This window comes from Elgaria multicarinata, chromosome 13, assembly GCF_023053635.1.
Source record: "Elgaria multicarinata webbii isolate HBS135686 ecotype San Diego chromosome 13, rElgMul1.1.pri, whole genome shotgun sequence".
Classification (NCBI taxonomy): Eukaryota; Metazoa; Chordata; class Lepidosauria; order Squamata; family Anguidae; genus Elgaria; species Elgaria multicarinata.
Window position 1 is genome coordinate 22,946,489 of NC_086183.1, and position 23,994 is coordinate 22,970,482.

The 23,994-nt window shown below is 47.1% G+C and overlaps 1 protein-coding gene across 2 annotated transcripts; it reads right to left on the minus strand.

The window, feature by feature from the left end:
* Positions 1 to 1,896: 1,896 nt before the first annotated feature.
* Positions 1,897 to 15,247, minus strand: LOC134408204 (sulfotransferase 2B1-like). Of its 2 annotated transcripts, XM_063140375.1 has the most exons (7): positions 15,151 to 15,247; positions 11,335 to 11,547; positions 5,520 to 5,728; positions 5,018 to 5,144; positions 4,209 to 4,303; positions 3,457 to 3,637; positions 1,897 to 2,101 (listed from the first exon to the last, which is right to left on the minus strand). In XM_063140375.1, exons 2-7 carry the CDS (start codon positions 11,471 to 11,473, stop codon positions 1,992 to 1,994), a joined length of 861 nt encoding a protein of 286 aa, XP_062996445.1. In that variant the 5' UTR covers positions 11,474 to 11,547; positions 15,151 to 15,247; the 3' UTR covers positions 1,897 to 1,991. The 2 variants fall into 2 exon arrangements, with proteins under 2 accessions (XP_062996445.1, XP_062996446.1); XM_063140376.1 differs by lacking the exon at positions 11,335 to 11,547 and having other exon boundaries at positions 15,151 to 15,246.
* Between the last annotated feature and the right edge of the window lie 8,747 nt (positions 15,248 to 23,994).

The window sequence follows — 23,994 nt, forward strand, 5'->3', positions numbered from 1 at the left end:
GGGGGGCACTCTTCAAAGTAGAATGTAACATCCCGCCCTCTTGGCACGTGGGCATGGTTTACAGGTCAGAGGACCTGTCTGTCAAGTGGCTTTGAATAGGCCTTAAATGCTGGTGCAAAGCTGAAAAAGCTTTGCTAGGTTTCATCTCTCAACACAACGCCTGACCTCCCTCCTGCTTTGGATTCCATCTCCGCTTGGGACTTTGAAAGCACTCTGCACATGGACGCTTTGCTATTTAGACTTTGGATATCTAAAAACTGTGCCATGAAAAGCAGTGAAGCTTTTCGTAGACTTGGAGTTGCATATGCTGTGGATTCTATGTTTGTGCTCAGACTCAGGTGGCAGGGAGTTCCCAGTCCTGAGCAGAAGGATGGGACTCCTGGGCCTGAGGTTTAACCTTTCCTGAAGTCATAGTAACAGGGTCAGCTCAGCAGTGGTAGGCTGAGATTGACAAGTGCATGACGGATCCCTCTGCCCGGCTCTGGTGGCTCAGAGCAACCTTTCCTGGGAATTTGTTTTAGGAGATTGGTCATGTTCCTTTGAGGCATGAATGGATCTGCTACAAACTTGGCATGCCTAAAGCACTCCTCAAGAGATAACTCCGTGCCAAGTTTCATCTCTTTATATTTAAAAATTACACAGATGTTTCCAGTTGTGTTAATTTCCATTTTAAAAATTCCTAAAAATCAAAGCATGAACTGATCTAATTCAATCTTGGTGAGCCAAGTTTCATTTTTTTATCTTTAAAAATGAAGGCACTGTAAGCATTTGATTAATTTCCAGTGACTACACTGGTTATCCAAAAACAGGGGGTTCTAAGACGGGTCATCTGGCAGGACAGAATAAGGGGAACCATTCCAAAATTGGGGCAGAAAATCACCTCAATGAAGTTCTGGCTCAAATTTTGAGGTGGAGAAGTCCCACTTTGCACAGCCCTAGTGTTTGTCAGCAGCCCCTTTTGGGGGTTGGAGCCCTCAGCAAGTGCCCAACTATACCAACCTTTGATGCTGGCCTTGGTCTTACCGAGCCCTTTTTATCACCTTTTGCAATTCTTAAATATGGAATAGGAGGGTGACGGCAAAGAAGGGACATTTTAGATGCCTGGATCACAACTGAACTGATATAACATGGCTGCATTTGTATTCTGTGCTATGTTTTGTGGCTTTCATTTTAGTGAACGACCCAGCCATTGGAAGGCGTATAAATGAAATAAATAAATAAATAAATAAATAAATAAATAAATAGGCTCTTTCATAAGGCCATAAAGTCCAGGGACGCAAATTATATAACTGCAACACGACATGGACCAAAGCTCAGACACACCACTAGAAGGCATTTTCTCATACTCCTGTACTGTATGGTTGTGATCCACACGTTCTTGACTCGTGACATTGAAGAAGACCATGGGAGCTGACTAACTGATTTCAATGTGTCTACTGAAACCAGCATCTGGACCCAGTGAAGTCTGAGCCCAACTCCATGTATAGAAATGTGACGATGAAAAACAAAATTAAGAAATAAAACATCCTGCCTAAAAGTAGCTACCATGTAGGAAATAGTTCCTGTGTAATGCAGTTCACAAGTTACTAGGAGTAGGAAATCTAGTCGGAATGTACTCTAATTTACTCTCTGTGAAACTCTGGACAGTGAGCACTAGCGATATTAGGGACCACACAAAAATTCTGACCAAGGGCAGACAGTTTTTCAAAAGCAATGTATTTCCGTCTGTGACATCACCCAGATAGCTGGGGAGCAAGCAAGGCTAACCTTGGCGTAAGCCTAGAATTAAACATATAAGGTATCCCTGAAGCTTTGGGCCTATTGCTCTTCTCCCCTGTTTAGAGTGTGAAATTCCTGCTCAACTTCCTTCACACCTGGAGAAATAACAATACCCTGTTAATACAGCCTGATGATTTATTAGAAGAAACTTGAGCCACATGAGGCAAAGACAGGAAGAAAACAGAACAGCAGGAGTAGCAGTCTGGCCTTCTTCAGTCCCATGGGAAGGTCACACTCACTCCCCACATCTTCTCCTGATAAACGCGATCAAAGTGTTCACTCTGTGCCACTGTCAGGTGATTCTTCCAGTCCCCGACGATCCCTGGAACACCACAAGATAGAGCAGCAAACGCAAAGAAGTTGAGCTAGCCCACAGAAATGAGTGTCCCTTTAAAGGCTGGCCGCGTGAGGAAGCTGCTTAAGGATGCTGATAGTGGTGGACAGCAGTGGCAGCCCTCCAACCTGGCTGTTCCCCCATCTACTATGACATCCTTCTGAGCCAGCCCCACCGGTGCTGGTGCTTTTTGTGTTCTTCAATGGCTTGGGCCAGCTTGCTGTCGGATCATAGCTTTCTCCCAACTGCACTCACACAGAGCACCATTTGGGAAAGCTTGCTTGAGTAAGCAGGCAGATTCACAGACTACTCAGGCAACACGTCTTGGAGCTGCTGATGTTGTACCAGGCAAAGCAGCTGGCAAAATGTTGGAGGAGAGAGCTGGGTGTTTTATGTGGAATGCCTGCAGGTCCTCATGGGAGAATGGGTTGTATATCAATAAACTGATATAATCAGGCCTTGACTCTCTTAAGCTGGCCTGCTGCTCTCAAGCATGGTGGACAATGCTGTCTGGTTGCCAACATTCAAGTCAGATTCAACTGCCAGTCTAGTCTGATTCTTTCCTTGGAATGCAGAGAGTGGACGCGCTCCTGTCCTTTGCCCTGTAGGCTGAGAAAATGTCATGGGGAGGTCCAGATTGCTGCCACTTCTGAAAGGTCTCCTCAAAAATTCAACAGATATGATTCATCTTACATTTTGCAGGTTCCTTTCTGGACAGGTCTGCCTAAGTGCACTAAGATCAACAACTGAGTTCCACCTCCAAGGGAGGATCAGAAGGTGGTGTCAAGGGAGAGGGCCTTCTCAGCGGTGGCTGCCCAGGCTATGGAATGAGCTTCTCCCTGACACCTGACTGGGGCTGACACAGACATCATCTGGGTGCTGGGTAATGGCCATCCTCTTCTCAGGCATTTAGCAGCCCACACAGATGAGGCATCTATGTCTCCTATGCTATAAAAAGTTCAGAAATGAAATTATCACCATCATCAACAACAAGGTTGTCAAGTCCCTCCACTTCAAAACCTCTCGAAGGAAACAAAATGATTTGCACGTGGATTTCTCAGAAAAAGCCACTGACAGGAAGGCCACCTGTCAGTAGGGCAGAATCTTATCAGTTCAGAACACAGCTGATTGGGCTGCCCATTTCGTACAAATGCCCCTCCCACCACAGCCACGGGAAAAGGCAACCCTTCACCATTAAATCTAGTTGAGAGAAACATGTGAGGAAGCTCAAGGCAGTGGGACATCCTTCCCTGCCTCCCATTCCTTTTGGTCAGTGGCTGCCACCTGAGCTCCAGCAAGTGCACATGTGACAACACTAGATACCCAGGAGGCTCTGCTTTTACCTTTCCTCATGAGCTTTCCTTTCTTGTGGTCAAAAATATCATCCGGCACTGTGGTGAAGTTAGACTTCGAGTTGTCCTCCATCTTCTGGAAGGAGGCATTTTCCACCACAGAATCAATTTGCTGGCTATTCAGCTCCTTCCCAAGGAAACGGCAGATCTTCTCCACACTGCCTCGCAGGTCCTGGCAGAGAAACAAGCAGATGGCATGGGAAACTTCCTGCCTGGTGTGAAGGTTCAGCTTGTGGACATCACACACCAACTCAATAGCATTGTAGATAGAGCTCAGGTGGAGACGGTAATTGTGGTTTATGACGGTAGCTGTGACAGGGCGTCCTGGAAACCTCCATAAGGTAGCGAGGTAGGAGGATAAAATCCAGTACTACCAAGGTAGCTTTCTCTGAAATGCTCCCTGTTCTAAATACGGGGCCATCTAAGGAGGCAAAACTGAGGAGTTTCAATGTGTGGATGAGATGGTGGTGTTGAGAAGAAGGCATCAAATTTATAAGGTGCTGGAAATGTTTTGGGACAAGCTGGGCCTGTGTACAAGAGGGATGGGGGTTCCATTTGAATCAGAATATAACCTAATGCCTGAGGCTTAACATAAAAAGGTGAAACATGAGCTTTTAATTGCAACCCTGTAGGACAGCTGACAGTGTAAGCAAGGGGAAAGGCTATCAGTGGCTACTAGTCGATAGCTATGTACTGTATCCTGTTGCTGGGGAATGTGTATATAGCCGATGGTCAAACCATACCTGCTGCATCTGTTCATAACTGTTGAAGAAGACATTGGGTCTCCCCTTCAACTCCAGCCAACTTTTCACATGGTCAAACCAAGAACCATAGGTCACTGGAAGGGCAAAGCAGAGCCAAAAGTGGCATATCAACAGTCCAGAGGAGACAAGAGGGTTGCACTTCCTGCCTTCAGAGACAGATATGCATTATCATCTCACAACAGTGGAACTGAGGCCTTGCCACCCTCACCATGTTCAGGTGACTCACACCTACCTGTGAATGGCATTTATTGATATTTTTAAATGGCACATTTTCCCCCTTCCCTCCCTTTTCCCCTGTTGGGAATTACAGTTCTGTGATAAGGTTATGAGGATGGGGTAAGAGGAAAGCCTTCATGGTGTGGGGACTGGAGTGCTGGACCAGCACAGGGAAGACCGGACTTCCCATCTTCATTCAGTCATGAGATACACAGAGTGGCTTTGGCCTAGTCTGTGGCAGTCAGTATTTCTACCTCTAAGCTCACACCACTATTCTGAGGGTAACATGGGACAATTCCATGCACCCAGTCTTGTGGCCTTGTGGAGGGCAGGATACAAATACACAGCCATAGATAAATTCAATAACAGGTCCAGTTCAGCACTCTGACAAATGCACAGATTTCTTCAGAGAAGTCAGAACAATCAAATGAAAGACACTTGCAGCTACAAGTCTCAACTGCTGGCTTCAACTGCTGGGTAAAGGAGGGCAGTGGAGTTCAGTGGTTACATTGGGGGGGGAGAAGTGCTGCAAGCAAAATGGAGGAAGATGGTGTATTGGCCTCTTTGCATACCATTCCCACTCAGGAATTCCTCCAGGTACTCTTCCACAGTCCCAGGATCCTTGTTTCCCTTGAAAAACTTGGAATGGTAGTAATGTGAGACCAGCACATCCCTGGGATTCCGCAGAGTATAGATCACCTGTAGGAGAGGCAGGGGTGACATTGTGAGAAGGCAGCATCTCGCCCCCTGTTACAAAGAAGCTCCAAATGCTCTTCATCTGGAACATGTAGTTTGCATTACGGTTTTCACTGGGATTACCCTAAGGCCCTAGATCAAGTAATGTTGTTGCGTTGGAAGGCATAGCCAAAAAGATGCCAGGAGTACTGTTAAAGCTCTGGAACCGTGGCAGAGGCAATGGAACCATAGAACGTATTTGCTTCCTAAAAATGGTTCCTATAAATTCCTTGCTTCCTATGAATGGAAGGGGAGTCGACACAGAACTCCCCATATATCTGTGTTCCAGAGTAGCAGGAGGTGAAGGTGGGCTTGATGTGAGAATTGTTCCTGTCTTACCTTAGCCTTGGTTTGGAGAAATGACTTGGGGAAAAGCTGGAATGGCAGGTGAGAAGCCATGAGTCTGGGTGGAGGAGATGCCAGGGCAGTCTTCGTACCAACAGTAGTTTCTATCCATGGTGACCGGTCCCACACAAACATGCTGCGAACCCATGATGGGTCCCCATTGTGCCAGATTAAGCCCAAGATCTCCTGCATCCAATTGGTACCTGGAAGGGAGTCCAATAATCATACGGTTGCATCTTCTTTCCCTGCACCCTTTCACTTAACCACTTCCACCTTCTGTTCCACCGACCACACATAATTCCCTGTCTATGCAAAATCATAAGAACTGAAATGAATTTCTGTAAAGAACTAGGAGCTACTGAAAACTCTACAAAGCCAGGATTCCCTAAATTCATCACCAGGTCAACATGGTCATGTCTAATCGAGCATACACCTTTCTGACTGGGGGCAATGAAAGTTGTTAGCAAGGAGATTAAAGAACTGAACAGATTCTCATCTTTGTCTATAATGCAATCAATATTCAGAGATGTCAACAGGGGTGTTATGTCAGGATAGACATGACCATATTTCTTTTCAAAGATGGCTGACTTTTGTTCAACGTTTCTCAGCATCCTCCTGGTACATCATTTGAAGGTCCTCCTCCAGGTGCCTACTCTGAGGGAAGCTTGGGGGACAGCAACAAGAGAGAGGGCCTTTTCTGTGGTGGCTCAGGGAGATTGTTCCACAACTTCCCTTCCCAATCTCAACTTCCCTTCCACTACCCACACATAATTCCCTGTCTATGCAAAATCATATGAACTGGAATGAATTTATGTAAAGAGCTATTATTTTTATTATTATTATTATTATTATTATTATTATTATTATTATTAATTATATCCTGCATTTTTCCCAGAACTGGAACTCTAGGCGGTTTACAAGATTAAAACATGTTCAATTAAAACATATAAATATAAATTACAAATGTTAAAATAGAATTAAACCTACAGGGAAATTAAAAACATGTTTAAGAAATTTTAAAAAACTGTAACAGCTTAAAGAGGGGGGATCCAATACATTAACACAGGTCCAGTATACTTCCAAAAGCCTGCTGAAACAAAAAAGTTTTTGCCTGCCTCTGAAGCTGTAGCACAGAGGGAGACCGCCTAGCCTCCATGGGAAGGGAGTTCCAGAGCGTTGGAGCAGCCACTGAGAAGACCCTCTCCAACATACCCAATCAGGCGTGCCTGGGTTGTTGGTGGGACTCAGAGAAAGGCCTCCCCAGAAGATCTCAGACCACGGGCAGGCTCATATGGGAGAGGGCTTAATAGGTGATAACCAGCACTTTGAATTGTGCCCGGAAACAGACTGGAATCCAGTGAAGCTGTTTTAACAGCAGAGTTGTATGCTTCCTGTAACATCTGTCAACAATCTGGTTGCTGCTCTTTGAACCAGCTGAAGTTTCCGAACGGTCTTCAAAGGCAGCCCAACATAGAGTGCATACAGTAATCCAATCGGGATGTAACTAAGGCATGTGTCATCATGACCAGTCCAACATCTCAAGGAATGGGCGCAGTTGGCGCACTAGCTTTAACTATGCAAATACACTCCTGACCACCACTGAAACCTGGGCATGCAGGCTCAGGGCTGAATCCAGGAGTACACCCAAACTTTGAACTTGTGTCTTCAGGGGGAGTGTAACCCATCCACCACTGGCTGATTCCTCTACAAACCTACTGAAGATCAAAGCTACTGAAAACTCTACAAAGCAAGGATTCCCTAAATTCATGACCACGTCAACATGGCCATGCCTAATTCATCATATGCATTTTCTGACTGCGGCAAGGAAAGATGTTAGCAAGGAGACCAGAATACCAAACAGATGCTCATCTTTGTCTATAATGCAATCAACTTTCAGAGATGGCTGTCCTTGAATAACACCTGTGCTGACATACCAAGTTTCTTTCCAAAGATGGCTGACTTTTGTTCGGCATCTCTTAGCTTACTCCTGCTTCCCTTAAACAGGTAAAACCTTTGAAGATTACATAAATTCATTGAGTATTCTCAGGACTGAGTAGTGCTGTTTCCTTCAACCTTCCATCTACAGTGATTTTGTTGATGCAATTGTTTTGATGCAACATTCAGTATCTGAGGGCCTTGTTAGACCTACCGGGTGTTCCGTGGTTGAGGAGGGGTGAAACCAGATTTTCCTGTTTAGGTGTGACGCCTCATGGTCCACACCTTGTGTGGATTATCCCGGTATTGGAGGTGGGTGTTTGCGGGAGTTTGCTCCGGTTGTGGTGCTGTTGGTTCGAACACGGCAGGCGCAGCCACACCGGCCTGATTTCCAGGTGTGTGCTTTTCGCCCACCACACGATTTGCGCAAGTGCGAAAGAACGCAATTCGCGTAGATCGGCAGCGGCCGCAGCGGCTGCAGCGGCCACGGTGGCGGCGGCTGAAGTGACGCTGCTGCTGTTGTTCCATGCCACCACCATCCTCAGGCTGGGCACAGGGGAGCCAGTTGGGATTGGGCAATGACCCACAGGGGGCGTGGCCAGTGGTGGCAGGAGGATCGGAACGTGTGGCATAGTTGAGCGGCAACATTGACAAGGCAGGGATGCTGCCATTTCCTTTCAGGGGTGATGACAGGCGTACTGTGATCTGAGGACAGCCGTCTGCATGGGCACTCTGCGCCTACACATCCCATCACGCCTCTGAGTTTTGCCGGCGATGACCGGCCCTGTGCCCTTCTCCCCCCCATTCCAACGTCCTTCGCACCACATGTATTCAATAAAATGCATTCAAACTGCATGACGTCTAGTCTTCCTGAGTCTACCCCAAAGGGCAAACCTTGCTCATTGGCATTATTAGCAGAAAGAGGGGGGGGGGGCTTGTCAGTTTCCTCACCAGCGGAACTCTGAAACCAGCGTCAGCAGCCTGCCGCCGTCACTGCCCCCCTCACCCAGCAAATGCAGTCAGTAGGATAGGAGAGTGTATTCACACAGTGCAAAGGGGCCCCAGGGCAGGTCCCCCCCCCCGGGCTGATGCTTCCGTGACCTGCCGCCTGCCGCCGCGTGGCCAATGGAAGATTGCCGCACACCGTCGCTTGTTGCCCCCTTACAGCCCTGCGTGCCTCTACCGTGCCCATCATTCCCCGCCCACCTTTACATCTTCCGCGCAGCGTAAACCACTGGCATGAGGATGGTACCTGTGGCTGCCCACCGCAATGGGTCTTCCCAACTTCCCATTACAGTTGGATGCCCTCCTTCCCGAAAAGTGACCCACACAGAGGTACCGAGCTGCACATAACCCACACATCCACCACACACACTCAAACCACTCAGCAGACAATTTTTTGGTTTGTGCGCAAAGCGGACCCGTTCAGTTAAAAAAAAATAAGCTGCCGCGCCACTGCCACAGCTGCGCACGGGGCACAAACGGCAGAGGAGGTTTGGCCGAAACCGCTGACCACTCCCTTTAGCACGCCTTTTCCTGACCCGTGCTGACCTCGCCGGAAACTGCGCTGACCTCATTTCGTCCCACACCTCCACCTCCCGTATCCAAATTAGCACGCGCTGACAGGAAAAGCCGCGCTTAAAGTCATTTCATAAAACATGGGAAAACAGAGGTTTCACCACAGGATGAACACGGATCCTGGTGAACGTCATGTGGATCTGTCAAGATGACGACGGTATGCAACGCGCGCTACAGCCTCGTCTAGAAACGGCCTGAGACATCATGCCTTTGAATCCCATTTCTGAGAGAATGCAAGCAAGAGGGTGATGTCTTCCTTTGGTTTTCTCAAAGGAATCTGGTTGGCTTCTATGGGGAAAAATGCTAGTCTGCATCAGCTTTTCGTCTGATCCATCAGGGCTCTTATTTTCTTCTGCCAATGTCTTCTGCTACCACCTACTGTATGTTCTTAGGGTCATTGTACAAGAAAACATAGGGCAGTAGCCAATGATAGCCTTATGTCAATTAGGCCCATGTGTCTATTCTGTGCAGGGGTACTTCTGGATACTGCCCATACATAGGGCTTTGCTAGACCTACCGGGTGTTCCGTCGTTGAGGAGCGGTGAAAGCGGATTTTCCCATTCAGCCGTGACGCCCCATGATCCACACCTGCCTTCGATTTGTGGCGGAAGTTTGCGCCGGTTGTGCTGCTGCCGCCGCGAGCACGGTTGCGCAGCCACACCAGCCTGATTGCCGCGGCTTTTTTTTCGCTCGCTGCACGGTTTGCGCAAGTCCGAAAGACCACAAACTTGCGCAGCCGTCAGCGATGCCGCCGCCGGCCCCGGTGGCTGCGGCGGCGGCGCAGCCGGCGGCGGCAGTGCTAGTGCCAGCTGAAGTGCTGCTGGAGCTGTTGAGGGCATTGATGCGCTCACTTCCTGATGGGGGTCGTGGCGGGTGTAATATGACCCGAGGTCAATCGTCTGCATGGGCACTCTGTGCCTACATCTCCCATCATGCCTCTGAGGTGTCGGCAGCAATGACCGCCTCTGTGCCCTGTGCCACATCCCAAGGAGCCAACCCACATCTGGCCGTAGCTATGGCAGCAGCCCACAAACAGCTCTGCCCTCTGCCAGCCTGGTACCCACACTAACAGGCAGCGTACAGCACCGCCATTATGCGGCCACGGTAGCTGCCCACCTCAAGGAGTCACCAGCTACTTTTCCGTTCCTCCGTTCCTGCGCAAACTGTCACTGGGGGAATAAAAAAAAAAGCCGCTCCGCCGCGCTGCCCCAGCTGGTGGACTGGGCGCAAATGGCGGAGGCGGCTTGACCGAAGCCGCTGACCACTCCCCCTTAGCACGCCTTTTCCTGCCCAGTGCGGACCGCAGTGACCTCACATCCTCCCACACGTACTCCGAATTACCGTGGGACGGCAGGAAAAGGCGCACTAAAACTCACTTTTTTAAAGTCGGGAGAAAGAGGCTTCACCGCAGGATAACGGCGGATCCTGGTGAACGTCATCTGGAAGCCTCGACGTGACTGCGGAAGGTAACGCGCGCTAGAGCCGCGTCTAGTAACGCCCATACAGATACACAGCATTACCAGAAACAGGGCCTCATGCTGGACTTTGAGGACAAATTCCCTCATTTCACTCTTAGTCCGCTTTGTCCACAGAACTTTGTATGTAAAGAAGTATGCCTGAAAGGGGGAGAGAAATTAAGTTTTGGGAGGGAGGGAGTTGACATACATTAGCTATAGAAGCAAATACAGATCTAGGAAAAAAATAGAGATGACTGTGGTGCACTGGTGGTCATGAGAACATAGGAAGTGTCTTGCTGGATCAGAGCAAAGACCTATCTAGTATAACATTATGTTCCTACAGTGTCCAACCAGATTCCTCAATGGGAAGGCCCCAAATGATAACACCCTTCCATGTGTGTTGCCTAGAAAGTGATATTCAGAAGCATACCTGTCTCTAAGACTATGGGTAATACAGCTATCATAAGTGATAGCCTTTCCACCCATGAACAGAACTTAAGAATAACCATGCTGGATCCATGAAGTGGATGCTGATCCATGAAGTCCAGCATTCTGTTTACACAATGGCCAAAGAGTAACCTTCAAGCAGGACATGGATGCAACAGCACCCTTTCCACCATGTCCCCCAGCAACTGGTGCATATAGGCTTATGGCCTCTGATACTGGGATATAAGGAATGACAGTTATAAATCGTGGAGTGGGTTGGAGCAGGTAAAATATCTTGTTTTTCAATGTTTATTGTGTGCTTCACATTTGACATAGGTATAATAATGCACATAATCATCCAAGCCTGGGCCCATGTAAGACTACTAGTCCAGGAACTTAATAGCACCACTGACCTGACTTTGGATAAGTGACGTTTAGTACATCGTCGTCCAACAGTTGGAATTCATTTTCCACAAACTTGACTGTTTCCACATCGTATCCTATATTGGGGAACAGGATCCCCTTGTGGGCGAAATACAGTGCAGATGACATTGAGGAAAAAATATCTTGAAGAGAAATGGAGATGCAGCGTTCTTGCAGCTTATTCACAAGTTTCCGCCCTGTCTCTGGAATAAAGAGCAATATTTTGTCTATGGAAGAATGTCATTCTTCCTCTTCTCAATGGCACATCCACTGAAATTTCAGATTTATCATATGTACTGGATTTCTGCCTATCATGCATTGGTTAATTACCTTGAGGGTAGGGTGGAAGGAAAACCCAGCACCTCCAATGAACACAGAAAATGATCATCCATTACGATATTTGATGTGGCTCTTTTATTCTGAACTAGGGATGTCAGTGGACTCCACTAGGCGGATGGAGCCTGATGACCTTCATCGGCTGTGCCCCCGGATTTGGCTCCTCTTCCACTAGCTGGCCCAACTCTGACAACAGTGAGTCAAGCTTGTAAAGGAGTTGGACATTGACTGTGCATATGCTAGTCATGTAAAAAGTAGTAAATGGTTTGGGTAGTTTTAGCATGACACTTAAAAAATATAGAAGGAGAAGGACACCAGACTGAAGAATCAACACCAAGACACCTGGGGATGGTTGCGGAAAGATAGGAGAGGCCTTTGTGCCAGAGGAGAGATGTCTTATCAGGCCTCCAGGGATGTGGAGCAGGGTGGCAGGAAGGAGTTGCTGCAGCTGGAGAGGTGTGAAACCAGGCCTCTGGGGTTGTGCTAGAGGGAAGGGGGAACATGGAGGGAGTTGAGAGCTTTGGGGTAATAAAGTTAGAGGGCTTCCCCCTGGTCTTGGTCTCGTCTTTCCATACGGTTTGGATGGAGGTGAAAGCAGCCGGCTCAGAATACAAGGCCCTACTTTGGAGTAAGTAGGTAGTCTAGCTAGGTTTTATTGTTTTAAGGTTACTGAGTTTCCTAGATTATGCATGCCTGCATGTTTGTTTTACTGTTATCCTTCCCACAACCCCTCCCCTTACGTGTAAATAAACCCCTTCAACCTCAACTGCTTGCGCCGCTGCTATCTTCTTGCTACTTGGGTCAGTGCTAAATCCAGAGCTATTGTGCCAGGATTCTGGTGTCCTTCCAGAGTAGGGTGACCAACTGTCAGGATTTCCCCGGATTTGTCCTGGTTTTTGTTCTTTACATGTTGTCAGGGGGGATTTTCTATAATTTTCAATAATGTCCTGGAATGATACACCTTCCTCTTTAAGGCTGCCATTAGCATGGCAGGAGGGAATGACATGCTTTCTTGAGGCACATCATTCCCCCACCCCGAGCTCCAATTGAGGTCTTAAAGGGGAAAGTGGGTCATTCGTGGACATTATAGAAAAGGCCCCAATTGGAGTGGATGGTGGTGGTGCAGAATGAAATCCTTTCCCCTCCTCCACTCCAATTGGGTTCTTTAAGGTGGCGGGGGAATAACATACTTTCTGCAGGACTCAGAAAGCTGCTTCCCCATACACACACTAGGTGTCCTCTTTTTTGGTTTCCCAAATATGGTCACCCTAGTACTATGACTGTTGTGGTTGTTTATTATGTTATAAAAAATAAAGAAATGGTTTTATATAAGTGTAAGTTCCTTTTTTAGTATTTAGTATATTATTATAGTAGTTGTGTGCCTTTGCTACTCATTGGTTGCTATCATTTACTTTCTGTGAACCGCCCAGAGAGCTTCGGCTATTGGGCAGTATAAAAATGTAATAAATAAATAAATGTGACCGAGGCCATGCCCCCTTGGGGGCCGGACATGTTGAGTTGGCACTGCCTTGGGGGTGGGCATGTTGGGGTGGCCACGCCTCCTGAGGGCAGCCATTTTGTCCTCCTTTTTGGTTTCCAAAATATGGTCACCCTATTCCAGAGGTTTCTGGTGCCAAGAGGACTCAGCAGGTGGTGGCAGTGGAGACGAGGGAGGTAAGCCATTTGTAAACACACACACACACACACACACACACCAAGCTCAAGGCCAGGATCTACACTACTGCTTTATATTGGTTTATAACAGTATTGACTGATGGGGCACATGACGCATTCCATATACCATTTTCAAACCGCTTTCAAGTGTTATATCCTGCTTGGAGCTTGTTGACCTTTTATCGGTTTGGCACCCTGGATTCGGTTCATCTTCTCCTACCTGGAAATGGATTTTCATTCTTTTCTTCTTTTTTTTAGCAATTTAAAACTGCAATTTCAATTGGCACTCAAGCTCAAGTCAATTTCTCTAAATTGAAACGACTGTGTATAACATAAAAATAATAATAATAATAAAAAAAAGTGAGTAGTAGTACAGTCCTTTCAAAGCCCTAAACGGCTTGGGGCCAGGTTATCTGAAGGAACGCCTCCTTCCATATGTACCTGCCCAGACCGTAACATCATCATCTGGGGTCCTTCTCCATGAGCCCCTGACAAAGGAAGTGAGGCAGGAGGCTACCAAGAGGAGGACCTTCTCTGCTGTGGCACCCCGCCTGCGGAATGAGCTCCCTAGAAGGGTTCACCTGGCACCTGTGTTATACTCTTTTCAACACCAGTTGAAGACATAAGAACATAAGAAGAGCCATGCTGGATCAGACCAACGGTCCATCTAGTCCAGCACTCTGTTCACACAGTGGCCAACCAGCCATCAGCCAGGGATGAGCAAGCAGGACATGATGCAACAGCACCCTCCCGCCCATGTTCCCCAGCAACTGGTGCACACAGGGTTACTGCTTTGAATACTGGAGACCGCACACAACCATCCGGGCTAGTAGCCATTGATAGCCTTCACCACCAGGAATTTCTCCAGCCCCCTTGTAAAGCCATCCAAATGGGTGGCCATCGCTACATCTGTGGTAGTGAGTTCCATAATTTAACTATGTGCTGTGTGAAGAAGTACTTCCTTTTATTTGTCCTGGATCTCCCACCAATCAGCTTCATGGAATGTCCCAAAGTTCTAGTATTATGGGAGAGGGAGAAAAATGTCTCCCTATCCACATTCTCCATACCATGCATAATTTTGTACACCTCTATCATGTCTCCTCTTAGCCTCCTTTTTTCCAAGCTAAACAATCCCAGTTGATGTAGCCTTCCCTTTCTGAATTCCCAGTGTTTTAACGTTTTATCATCCTGGGCCACATCTACACCAAGTAGAATATAACACTTTGAAAAAGGTTTGAAAATGGTATCTGGAATGCATCCTGGGCTCAAACAGTTGTCAATACCATGATAAACCATGATAAAGCAGTAGTGTGGTTCTTGCCTTGCCTTTTAACTTTGCTGTTTTAAATCTGTATTTAAAATTTGCTTTTTAAATCTTTGAATTCCCGCCTGGCTTTATTCTGGTTGTACTTTTGTATTGTACTTTAATATTGTGGTTCAGTTTTACACTTTCAGTTCCACCTTGTGGATTTGGGGCAGTATAGAAATGCAATAAATAAATAAATAAATAAAGATTGTCATCCAGACCAAAAGCTGCCCCTCTACTCCATTGTCAAACCAACTAAGAATTGCTTGTGCATTGGCTTTCCCTCTGTGACCTTGCGCTTGGTATTTACAGGACGATTCCACAAAGCCTAAAATGCAGATGTGTGAATTGATGGTCTCCCTAAATTCAGGAGGTGGACAACTCACCTCTCACAGTTCCAGACAAGCTGGACTTTGAAAGAGCAAAAACCTCATTCCAAAAGGAATACTTAATCTCCCTCCTCAATAGACCTAAAAGATTCCTCACTCACCTAGGAATTCAGCCTGCGTTTCACGGTCTCTCCCATCAGCTGTCTCTGGACTTCGCTACCTTCCTTATCATGGTTTGTGCTCAACAAACAAGACAATCCTAGCCTGCACATTTAGGATATATTACAAAACAAAGGGGAGGGAAGGAGGCACAGGAAAAGGAACACAGGAACTCTGTCATCAGTACTTAGAATTACGAAGTTCTTCTGACGCCATTAGATACAATAAAAACAATGGCAAACAGGTTGCAATGGTGAAGAGGAGCAACAGCCCCAGAGAGTGTTTTATGGTAGGCCCCTTCTGGGGTTTGGAGCCCTTGGGAGTTGCCCAACTATACCTACTCTTGATGCAGGGCTTGGTCCTTCTGTTACGGAAAAACTGGAGCCCACACGGAGAAACTGGAGTCCACACCAAAGTTCTTGTCCAAACAGATAGCTTTATTCGCTAGCGAAACAGCAGCACGGGATGAGTCCATGGGCGGCTGCCCTGGGGACTGGGAGAAGGGGCTTTTTATACACGCCCCTCATGCAGAGGAAACGCCCACACTTTTACACAAAGGAATTGCGTGCGCATCTTGGCAGCATAGCAAAACCTGTTCAAACCTGTTCGGTAGGAATGTCTGCCTCGGACTTCAAGCATGCGCAAAGAGCACGGCCTTCATTAAGGTCATAACTGGAAATGACAGCCAGTTCCCTCACATTCCCCCCTTTGATACACTCTTAGCGAAGGCACAGAGTGCTATCATTATCCCAGATTGTCATCATTGATAGGGACTGGCCTGTAATCCTGCAAGGCCATTAGATGCACTGCAGTACGTTTATCTGCAATTTGCTCTATCATGTCCTTCAAACTTTGTATAATCATTGGCATAAGACAGAGTAACCCTGAAGTGAGCTTGGCCATGGATGATTAGGAGGTATGACGGTTTGATTTGGTCAATAGGACAAGATAGTTTGGTTCAGCGTGGTAATGGTCTGACACGGGGTTTCTCTGATCTTGGGAGCCCCGGAAGATAATTCACTAAGTTGCACTGTTGTGCTTTGCAGTTACTGAGGACTGGCACTTTGGTTAAAGAGGTGTGGCTTTTACTAAAGGGGGGGTGTTGTTGGATAAGTGGCCCACCATACACAGTAGGGGTGTGCACGGACCCCCCGCTCCGCTTCACTTGCAGATCCGCCATTTTCCGGATCGGGCCGCTCCGCCACGCCCCCACTCCGCCCACTTCCGCTCCGCTCCGCCCGGAGCTCCGGATCCGGATCCGGAGCTCCGTTTCCCCCCCCCCCATAGGCTTGCATTGAAAGCTAAAAAATTATACAACTTTTTTTCTGTTCAAGTTAGAAACCTCATGTTTGGCACCATGACACCTCATGGGGATATACACACGCACGCCAAGTTTCAAAGCAATCCCATCATCCCCTGATTTTTGGCGAATTTTTGAAAATCGGGCACGCCACACACAACATCCCTGCGAGGTGGGCAGGGGAGGAGGGAGGGAAGGCAGGCAGGCATGCAGCTGGCATTTCTGGGGGCATAAGGAAGTGAGCCAAGGATAAGCCAGTAATGCATATAAAATGGAATAAATCAATAAATAAACAAAGGAGGGGTGGAATTAAAAGCAGCAGTGTTGCTCAATAAACAGCAAGAAGAATTTTTTAAAAAAGGCTATATCTGTCTTTTACCAGCAATAGGGGGACGTGCCCGGGGGAGGGGGAAGTAGCTGCCAGTTCAAGACAGCCACCAACAGCTCTGAGAAGAAGTAAAACGCTCACTTCAACTCATAACAGGCATTGCTCCACCGTTTTACTCTCTTTGGAAGGCTCTAATGGCCTTCCAGTGCAGGAGAGAGTGGGGGCACGTCCATGATGAGATGCCCTAGGGGAGCTCATCCCCTTGCACCACATCTATTCAGTTGTTCACCAAGGTTAGGGTGGGGAGCAGTGCTGTGTTTCTATCTCTTATTCTTGGCTTAGTATATGATTTCAGGTTGTGTTTGTGCATTTGGTAGGGCTACTGTTTTAAAAAACACAGGGAAAAGCCCGTTCAGATGAAGAAAGAGAAGTTTCCCAGAATCCCAAGTTCCCCGTTTTGCCTATCCCCTCCTCTAACTTTGGGATCATGTGATCATGACTGGGAGCTGCCTCTGCCCCTCAGCCCTTTGAAAAAGGTATTTTTCCCGCCGATTTTTAAAAAACTTCTAGCGCGCGACCCGGACAACGCAGAAAGTTGAGAGTAGTCTCAAAATGACCCGCATCCACGACTCTCTGTGCACAAGAATTTTCAGAACGATAGCTTAAAAACCAATCCAGTTATGCCCGAGTCTTTCCCTCAATGCAATCCTATGGGCGAAAAGCCGAAAATGCCGTTTGAGCCGCGCGGTTGACCCGATTTTCACAAAAATATAGCACACGACCCAGAAAACGCAGAGAGGTGAGAGTGGTCTCAAAATGACCCCCATCCATGACTCTCTGAGCACAAGAATTTCTAGAACGATAGCTTCAAAAAGAACGTAGTTATGCGCGATTATTTGCCGCAATGCAATCCTATGGTGAAATGTTTTCAAGATGGCGACCGGAGCGCTCCGCCTGAACTAGGAGCTCCGAAAAATGGGCGCTTCTCTTCGCCTTGCTTCTAGGGGGTCCGCGGTCCGCTCCTACTCCGCCTCTGGGTAAGGCGGAGCAGGCCAATCTGCTACTGCTTCTACGCTCCTAATCGGAGCAGATCACACCCCTAATACACAGTTCTAATAAGGACAGCTGTTATCACAATTGGCTTGTTTGGGGATGGTAGTCTGCATCGGGTCTGTGGAGGGGCATATATATTTGTCTTCGTGCATGTATGTCTTCTCCCAGCTGAGATCCCCACACTGATCTGGCCAGTGGGAGATCTTACAAGGGTCTATGATCACAGAAGCTGGAGAATTTGGGGTTCTAAGGGGTATTTTCTACAATAGTGTACCTTGCTGGTTAGCATCTCTGACCTCTAGGTGCCATTTAACAGGATTTTCTCTGGGATCAAAACATGTGACTTTGTCATTCAGAGAACATGCTGAGAAAGAAACATTACGGAAAGTGCAAGACGTTTTGGTCTCAGTACACTGCAATTTACTCTGATATATAATAGTCTGTTTGATTTGGTTATGCAGTTTCACTGTTTGTATACAAGAGGAGCAGAGATCAAGTTTTGACTTCTGGGATGATATGCTCAGGGTCAGCAGGAAGAGCAAAATAGGCAAAACGTGCTTCGGGCGGTGTCCACCTCTTCTTTCAAGGTTGAGAAGGGATGCAGCGCCCCCAGTTATTTCGCTCCCTCGGTTGCCGGTCCCGAGGAGTCTTCTCCCGTCGCGTCCAGCGGTGAGGGCTGTTTCCTCAGGGTGAGCTTTAGGCCCGCGGCTTTCATGGCCTGCCATCTCTCGGGTGCGGCTAATTTTGCTCGGCTCCAATGAATCCAACTGGAATTCCCTTGGACCTTTAAAGCAGTAGGCGTAGTCAATATAATGGTGTATGGCCCGTCCCACGTCTTCCCTAACAGGCTTTCTTTGTAACTCTGCATAGACCGTGATCTTCTTTTCTCTTCCCCATTCTAGTGCAGCGATTAAAGCTAAGAGTTCAGCTTTCTGAGCGGACGTGCCAGGTGGAAGAGCTTCAGCGATTAGGACATCATCTTCTGTCACTACGGCGAAACCCGCCTTTCTGACACCGTGCTGGACAAAACTGCTTCCATCAGTGAAAAGGACGATGCTGCCAGGCACAGGACTGTCTTTTAGGTCGGGTCTGCTAGAATGGACGGTGTCCATTATTTCTTGGCAATCATGTATAACTGGCTCAGGCAAGGGCATCAGAGTCGCAGGGTTCAGGGCTACGCAGTCATTCACTTGCACGTTAGGGTTCTCACACAGCAGCGCTCGGTATTTGACAAGTCGGGAGTTGGTCATCCACTTTGGTCCGTGGGTTTCTAACAGAGCTTTCATGGAGTGCGAGGCAGTGATTTCTATGTGCTGCCCATAGGTAAGTTTAATGGCTTCAGTTAAGAGCAGGCATGCGGTGGCGATACATCGGAGACATCCTGGCCAACCTCTGCTCACAGGATCAGTATTCTTGCTTAGGTATGCTACAGGCCGATTCCACGAACCCACTCTCTGGGTCAGAACGCCCACAGCTGTGCCCTTCCTTTCGTCTACATAGAGGTGGAAGGGCTTGCTGATATCAGGTAGTCCTAGAGCGGGTGGACTGGTAAGGGCTGATTTAAGATTCCGGAGGCTCTCTTTTGCTTCAGATGTCCAGTCTAGGGTCCTGGATTCAGGGACTTTCTGTTTCAAGAGTTCATAGAGGGACTGTGTCAGGGCGGCGTAGATCAGGATCCAGATCCGGCAGTACCCTGCCATGCCCAGGAAAACTCGTAATTCTTTTTGTTCCAGGGCTGGGGTATACAATTGATTGCCTGGGTCCTGCTGGCAGCTAAAAGTCGAGTGTTCTTCTTGATGATAAAGCCCAGATATGTCACTTCTTGTTTGCAGATTTGGGCTTTGGCTTGACTAGCACGGTAACCTGCAGTCTCCAGATGTCTGAGCAGGGCGATGGTGTTCTGGATTCTTAAAAAAAAAGATAACAAGTCCATGTCTGCAGGGGCTTTTCTTTTGATGCATTTACAAATGAAGCCAGTAAAAACAATTCACTGAGCATTTATTGATCATGGTTCTCAAAAAGTCTTTCAGTCATTAAACACCTGATCTTTAAACAGGGAGGTCATGATGATTCTTGGCACATCAGGGGTAACAAATCCCATCTTTCTGGGTTCTTGAAAACTTTGAGTTATTGTGCTAATTCCAAGTCTTCTTTTTCATAAGGTGGATTCAAATACTGAGAAATGGGCTAGCTCCAATTATGGCAGCTGTTTGTAGACAAATTAGCCAATTCTTTTGGCAACATCAGGGCTTCTAACAGATCAACTGTTAATTCTCCATGGGTCACTGCTCCATGGGCAGTCACAAATCTTCTTTCTTTCCAAATCTGTCCATGTGATATTTTGAATCAGTAAATATAGTCTTTTGCCTGAAACAAGCATCAGGGCTTCTGTGCATACTACGAGTTCAGCTGCTTGTTGTACAATTGTAGCTGGATCCATCAGTAAACAACTCGAGGTCATCATATAGGTCTGGACGAGGTTTGGTGCCAAGTTGCAAGACATCAAGGCATTCATGCTCTGGAACTTCATCTTTGTAGTTCAGGTATCAACGTGGCAGGATTCAATGAGGCAAGCCTTGGGTCCACAAGGAGGTTGATCTCATATCTGGATTGGCAGGCAGGGTTCAGGTGTCAGCTTCTTCTACTGTACTCCACTGGTCTGTGCCACGTTTTTGGCACAGCACACTTGAGGCTGGTAGTGCAAACACAGTAATGCAAGCTGGAGTTTTTAATTGCTTTAATCATTTCACAAGTCCATTTTTAAAAAGCAATAGCTGTATTCTTCTGGCTTCTAATTTCAAAGGATACTGATGCAAGAACACAGGGTGCTTTAGGCTTCAATTGTAGTTGCATTTAGGGCTGGGCAATTTTCAGAACACAACGTTCAAAACACACAAAAATATAGCAATTCAGTATTTCCAATCTTCGTCAGCAGAGGACGCAAGATTGTCCATTCACTAACTTTTTCAAGGCAGGGGTCTTTTACCCCCCTTCTCCTTCTGGTCAAAAACCATGCCACGTACACTAACCTTCAAACACTTTCCTTTTTTTTTTTTTCTTCTCTTTTTCTTCCTCCCCTATGTTTCAACTTCTTATCTTCTTCACCTCTTCTATTCACATACTTTACATACTTCTGACATTCAGCAACATACTTTTCCTTTCTCCCATCTTGGCAAAACTATTTGTGCTTACAAGGAGCTTTTTAACTCAGGCAGTGAATCTTCAAAGCTATGGAAGACATTTCTTCCGTGAAATGGGGTTCTACATTTCTAATTATCTGAGGTTAGTGAAAGACAAAATACAGAAAGTCTTCAAAATCTTTGGACTACTTCCACTGAGAACAAAACTTTCACTGAAACAAAACTGCTTATCTCTAGCTGCTAAGCATAGGAGAAGCAAAAAAAAACACTAGGGAGGAGGAGGCTGCAAGGGGGATGCGTAGGAGGGAAACAAAAAAACATTCTCTTTTCACTTGGGCCGGGTGGAAAACATAAACTGACAATTTTTTTTTTTTCACTTTAACACAACACCAACTTTTCTGTAGTAGCGGAACTGAACAGTGGGCACCATTGGTGGGGGCCTCATCTGGGGCGCCGTAGGCGAAACATAAGGCGGCGGCAGTTCTTCCTGAGGACAAGGTATGATTGGTTTGTCCTTTGAAGCACTGTAAGTGAGCTGCCTCAGGCGGTGGGCTGGATTCTTTTTATCTTTCTTCGCCTTTGTACATTACACTGGGTAGTGTAAAAAAAAACTTCTGCAAAAAAGCTCTACCATGAATCTAATGGAGTGGAAGAACCTCCCCCCATCCTAACTTTCTAAACTCACCAGACAGACAGACAAATCAGGTGGGTAGACGGGGAACCAACTGGCTATCGGTAGTGGGGGAGTCAGTTGGTGAAACAATAGGTTCACAATCACACGCTGCCAGCCCACGTTGCCGGAATTTCCAGGCACCAAATGGCGCCAGAGGACTGATGGATCCAACGGTCAACAATGGGAATCAGGCTGCCATTCACACACCAATTACACAGACAACACCCTTCCTCCCCAAATCCAGCCCAGCAGAGAAACAGAAAACAGAGAAACCTTCCGGCTTCTGAGGGGTTGATCCAGCCCCTCCTTCAGCTCCTGGGAGCTGGCTGAACAGAACAGAAACAGATTACAGAGAGCCCATTGTTACTCGCCTGTCTGAAGCTCCGGCGCCGGTTAGAAAGGTATCTGTAGCAAAACTTCCACAGAGGTTCAGCTGCGTCCATGCCGCCCCCTCAGGTCGGTCCGTCCCCAGATCACCAGGCATCAGCGAAGCCGAAGGCAAGCTGATGGCGCGCTCCCGATGAGTGTTGGTGGACGCCTGGGGGGGAGCTGCGAGGAGGCAAGCTGGAGTGGGGGAAATCTCCCTGGCAGGCTGTCCAGTACTCCGTGAGGTTTCCTTGTTGAAGGAAGCGGCCCCACATTCAGGCGCCAGGAATGTTACGGAAAAACTGGAGCCCACACGGAGAAACTGGAGTCTACACCAAAGTTCTTGTCCAAACAGATAGCTTTATTCGCTAGCAAAACAGCAGCACGGGATGAGTCCACGGGCGGCTGCCCTGGGGACTGGGAGGTGGGGCTTTTTATACACGCCCCTCATGCAGAGGAAACGCCCACACTTTTACACAAAGGAATTGCGTGCGCATCTTGGCAGCATAGCAAAACCTGTTCAAACTTGTTCGGTAGGAATGTCTGCCTCGGACTTCAGGCATGCGCAAAGAGCACGGCCTTCATTAAGGTCATAATCGGAAATGACAGCCAGTTCCCTCACACTTCCAAGCCTTTTTTTATCACCTTTCACTGGTTTGCAAGCTGTGCCCACTACTGGATCGTAACGAACAGGCTGTTGTCATTCATGCTTGTTGGCCTCCAGTTCAGAGTACTGTAATGCATTGAAGGTATGGCCGCCTTTCAAACTAGTCAAACATTGTCAATTGTAACTTGTAAGCAAGGAAGTCAGTTTGGAGGGGCATGGCTAATGGGAAAGTACTGACAGGATCAGGACCCAAGCAGGGATTTGGGACCTACCTTCCATCTTTCTACAAAAATATGGTCCTTATTTCCAAGATAATCTGTTCAACATTGGGGCAGCAGAAGCAAACTGCATTTTATTCCTGCTAAGTGAGTTTAAAACACAAAAGTTCTACTTTACTCTCTGTAAATCTCTGGACAGTGAGCAGTAGTGAGGTTAGGGAACCAAGCAAAAATTATGACAAAGGGGGGGTGTCAGTTTTTCAAAAGAAATATATTTTCAGTCTGTGGCATCACCCTGATAGCTGAGGGGCAAGCAAAGCTAACCTTGGCATAAGCCTAGAATTGAACATATAATGTGTTCATGCAGCTTTGGGCCTATTGCTCTTCTCCCTTGTTTGGACTGTGAAATTCCTGCTCAGCTTTCTTCACATCTGGAGAAATAACAATACCCTGGTAATACAGCCCAATGATTTATTAGAAGGAACCTGAGCCATATGAGGCACAGACGGAAAGAAAACAAAACAGCAGAAGAAGCAGTCTGGCCTTCTTCAGTCCCATGGGAAGGTCACACTCACTCCCCGCATCTTCTCCTGATAAACGCGGTCAAAGCGTTCACTCTGTGCCACTGTCAGGTGATTCTTCCAGTCCCCGACGATCCCCGACAAAATTCATATTTCACAAAGTTGAGTGTTTCCATATCAAACCATTTATTGGGAAAAAGGATCCCCTTGTGGGTGACATACAGTGCAGATGACATTGAAAAAAACCTTATCTGGAAGAGAAATAGAGAGACATGTAGCAATCTTGTCACCAGACACCTCTGGAGACCTCCCAGAGGTGTCTGGTGCCAAGAGGTCACAGCAGGTGGTGGCAGTGGAGATGAGGAAGGTAAGCCATTTGTAAACACACACACACACACCAGCTACTCAGCTAGCTAGTTGATTTTCATTCTTTTTTTTTATTATTTTGAACAAATGAAAACTGCCATTTAAATTGCTATTCAAGCTCAAATCAATTTCTCTAAATTGAAACTATAGTCTATGTAAAAAAAATAAAAGAGAAATAGTACAATACTTTCAATGTCCCAAACCTTGACAGGTTATCTCCTCCCATATGTACCTGCCCAGACCCTAAGAGAATCATCAGAGGTCTTCCTCCACA